The 4,653-nt window shown below is 33.9% G+C and overlaps 1 protein-coding gene across 1 annotated transcript; it reads left to right on the plus strand.

The window, feature by feature from the left end:
- Positions 1–368: 368 nt before the first annotated feature.
- EAH_00038410 (AGC kinase, putative) lies at positions 369–4,509 on the plus strand (the record flags this gene model as incomplete). The annotated part of the gene is made up of 3 exons (XM_013395464.1): positions 369–511; positions 796–928; positions 3,325–4,509. 3 exons carry the CDS (start codon positions 369–371, stop codon positions 4,507–4,509), a joined length of 1,461 nt encoding a protein of 486 aa, XP_013250918.1.
- Between the last annotated feature and the right edge of the window lie 144 nt (positions 4,510–4,653).

Here is a 4,653-nt window from a genome sequence, read left to right on the forward strand (position 1 = left end):
ATATATATATATATATATATATATATATGTATATCTCTGTATGCCTCGCTACCTATATATATATGTCTTTATTTGCTTTTTATTTGTTTTTATGTTTTTGTTTGTTCCTATGCTGTTTGTAATTGTCTATTACTTTTATTTGTTTTCCTGTCTCTACATACGCTTTTTATAATATCGCTATTAATAAACTTTATTTTTATGTTTGTTTTTATTCTCACACCGGTGTATTGCATATGTTTTGCTTGTCTTTGACTGAAATAACTTGAAGTGTTTTTTATTGTTGATAATAATAGTAATAGTAATACTAAATAATAAATATTATTATCTTTTTTATTTCTTTTACTTTTTTCTTTCTTTAGAATGATGTTATGCGTCTAAACAAAGTCGCCGATGTGCGCATGGAGCGCCACGCGATGCTCCGTTTGAATGATCCGGGACACCCCAATGTTGTTCGTTTGTTAGAGACATTCAAAGATGAATTCAGAGTTTGCTTCCTCTACGAGCTAGCCAAGTAAGTGCAGCAGCAGCAGCAGCAGTAGCAGCAGCAGCAGCAGCAGCAGCAGCGGCAGCGGCAGCAGAAAACAACTCGAAAAAAAACCGGAATATCTGCGTGCATCATAAAGTCAGTGCATGCATGCATGCATGCATGCATGCGCACATAATATAGCCTATACATCAGTATGCACGCATGCGTGGATGCATGCATGTACCGCATGCATGCATGGATATCAGAGTGCATCCATGGTTTTTGATATTGTTATTGATGATATTTGTTTGTTTGTTTTCTTCAATCAGAGGAGGAGAAGTCTGGGAACGAGTAAAGTTTGCAGGTTTAATGAACAGAGAATGGGCGCGACAATTAATATTACAGCTCGTAGATGCTTTAGAGTATATACACTCCAAAAATATCGTTCATAGAGACCTTAAGGTTAGATATGCACTCATTAGCTTCTAGTATTTGTTTGTTTGTTTGTTTATTTATATGCTTTGTCTGTTTGTTCGTTTGTTTGTTTGTTTGTTTGTTTGTTTTTGTTTGTTTGTTTGTTTGTTTGTTTGTTTGTTTGTTTATTTGTTTGTTTATTTGTTTTGTTTGTTTGTTTGTTTGTTCGTTTGTTTGTTTGGATACATCGCCTAAGTGTACAGTGTTGGTTTAAGAACACACATTTAAAGAAATGCATGCAAACGTGATAATAATATATATAAATATACATAATATATAGTATACATCTATATATTATATGCATATACATATACAATATATATATATATATATATTGTATATGTACGCGTACACAGGTGCATACAAATAAATACACATATAAATAAATGTTCTTATATATGAATGTATATATACATATATAGATATACATTTTATATATATATATATATGTATATATATATATATATAAATGTATATATATATATATGTATATATATATGTATATATATATGTATATATATGTATATAAATATTTGCAATTTTACGTAAAGACTTATCAAATATCTGTTTTCTTTTAGTTTCTTTTTGTCGGTGCATTAAAGCATATATTAATTGCATTTGTTTTGTGGATGTTCTAAGGCCGAAAACCTCGTACTGACTCATGAAGGAGTTTTAAAAGTTATCGACTTCGGCAGTGCTGTGGATTTAAACCATCCCGAAGTACAGACACCTGGATTAGGCGCATGCCACCCACACAGCGCAGCTCTAAGGTGCAGCAACAAATGCAGCAGCAGCAGCAAGTATAGCAGCAAGTATAGCAGCAAATGTAGCAGCAAGTGCAGCAGGAAGTGTAACAGGTGTAGCAGCAGGGCGTGCAGCATATACATATTGTTTTGATACATTGATGATTTATGATGTACAACGAAATGAAAGTAAATAATTATTTATAATTTAATATTTATTATTATTATTGCGTTTAGACAAAAGAAACCTTCAGTACGCCGCCCGACCTTCTTACATTATATCGGCACCCCTCAATTTATGCCTCCTGAAGCAATAAATAATAAAAACAGCAAAAAGTTGAGGGATTTGTGGAGCCTTGGCTGCACTATTTTTCAGCTACTCACAGGTACTTCTTCATGCATGCATGCATGCATGCATGCGCTATTTGCATGCAATTTAAGACATACTTCTATGCCGCTTATTTATTTATTATATATATATATATATTTATTTTTATTTATATATAATATGTATGTGTGTGGCATTTTAGCAAGTCGAATAAAATGCATTTGTATGCATGCATTCATTTATTCTTCTTCTTTCTGTCTTCTTGGTGTATATATATATATATATTTATTTATTTATGCATATATATATATATATATTGTATATATTTTTACTGGTGTGGATGCATGCACACAACTCAGTTGTCTTTTAAAGCTCTTTGAAATAAAAGAAGAAAAAACAATAAAGAGATGCATCTTAGGTATTGTCTGTTGTATTTCTTTGTTTGTTTTTATTTTGTTTTTGTTTATTTCTTTTATAATTGCTTCTCTTTGTTTATTTTATGCTTTTGTTTGTGTATATTTTATTCATTTTGTGTTTCTTTGTTTTTATGTCTATATTTATTTTGTTTATTTTGTTTATTTGTTGTATTTCTTTTAATTTTATTTGTTTATTTCAATTATTATTGTTTGTTTATTTTATTTATTTATTTATTTTTATTTTATTCTTTTTTTGTTTATTTTGTCTTCTTAGGAAACCCGCCCTTCACCGGCTCTACAGATTATTTTACTTTGTTGCGTGTACGTTGATGTAGATAAATAAATATTTTTTATTTAATTATTATTTAAATATTATTTAATTATTATTTATTTATTATTTATTTATTATTTACTATTTAATTATTAATTAATTTATTTATTAATTTTAATTTCTTTACTATTTTAGTATTGTTTTAGTAGTATTTAATTAGTATTTAATTATTATTTAATTAATATTTAATTATTAATTATTATTTAATTAATATTCAGTTGTTATTTAATTAATATTTAACTATTATTTAATTATTATTTAATTATTGTTTGATTAATTCTCCTGCGCATCTTTTAGCCTATTTTCTTTTTATTCACCCCCTAGGTTCTGTGTTATTTTATTTTAAATTATATTTATTTATTTATTTATTGATATTTATTAATTAATTAATTAATTAATTAATTAATTTTTAATGTGAAGCCCGGTGTAATAGAACTTCCTCCTGACTTCTTTTAACCCCTTTTTTAATATTTTAATAACTTTTTCTTGATCTTATTTTGAATTATATTTATTTATTTATTTATTTATTTATTTATTTATTTGTTTATTTGTTTATTTTTTTTCAGGTGAAGTCGGGTGTAATAGAATTTCCTCCTGACTTTGACCCCTTAGCGAGGGACTTAGTGTTGCGTTTATTAGCGGTGAATCCATGTGAAAGATTGGGGGCTAATGGGTTTAAAGAGATACGACAGCATCCTTACTTTGCTGCTGCTGCTGCTGCTGCTGCTGGGGATCCCGTGCTGCAGCTGAAGCTGCTGCAGCAGTACCAACAACGGATGCAAAAGCAAAAGCAGCAGCAACAAGAACAGCAGCAAGAACAGCACCAGCAGCAAGAGGAGCAGCAGGAGGACCTACAGGATCAGCAGCAAGAGCAGCAGCAAGAGCAAGAGGTGCTGCAGCAGCTGCAGCGGCAGCAGCAACAGCAGCAGCAAATGCATCAGAAGGGGAGGCTGTTCCCACCTCTTCAGGAGCTGTGCATGCGCAGCATTTTAAAAAGGTTTCATTTGCTGCTTTTACATACAATGGAGAAGGCAAGGCAACAAAAATATAATCTTCAGCAAACAGCAGCAACAGAACAAGAACAGCAGCAGCAGCAGCAGCAGCAGCAGCAGCAACAGCAGCAGCAGCAACAGCAGCAGCAGTCCAATACAGACACCCCATACAAGGCAGAAGCAAACACAAAGCGAACAGAAAATATAAATATATGCTCCCCAGATGCATGCAGCAGCAGCTCATGTTGCTGCAGCAGCAATAACTGCAACAGCTGCAGCAGCAGCAGCAGCAGCAGCAACTGCAGCAGCAGCAGCAGCGCTCCAAAGGAGGCCTCTATTCGAAGTTACGGATGCAAGATCTGCGAAAGCAACAACAGCAACAGCAGCAGCAGCAGCAGCAGCACATCCAGCAGCAGCAGCAGCAGCAGCAGCAGCAAATGTGCGTTTGGGGGCTTTGCGTGTCAAGAAGAGCTGCTTGATGTAGTGGTGCCACGAAAGGTGCGTATACAGCAGAAAGAAGAAAATAATTATAATTTAAACTTTCTTTTAGAGAGATTAAACTTTTGTTTAAAATCAGAAGATAAACAATTTACTCGTGAATGCGCTCTAGCAGATGCCTGGGATAGCAAGCATGCAGCACAGCAGCAGCAGCAGCAGCAGCAGCAGGAGACAGATTCAGCAGCAGAAGAAGATGAAGAAAAGGAAGAAGAAAAAGACGAAGGCCGCAGTGAAGATCAGACAGACAAAAACATTAAATAAACAAACAGAGATATGCATGCGTTTCTGCATGCAGCTAGTGCTGCAGCGGGCGGTGCATGCACAGCACAGGGCTGCAGCAGCTGCAGCAGCAGCTGCTGCAGCAGCCTGCAGCAGCATCTGCAGCAGCCTCTGCAGCAGCAGCTG

The sequence above is a fragment of the Eimeria acervulina genome, genomic scaffold (genome assembly GCF_000499425.1).
Source record: "Eimeria acervulina Houghton genomic scaffold, Eah_scaff435, whole genome shotgun sequence".
Lineage (NCBI taxonomy): Eukaryota > Apicomplexa > Conoidasida > Eucoccidiorida > Eimeriidae > Eimeria > Eimeria acervulina.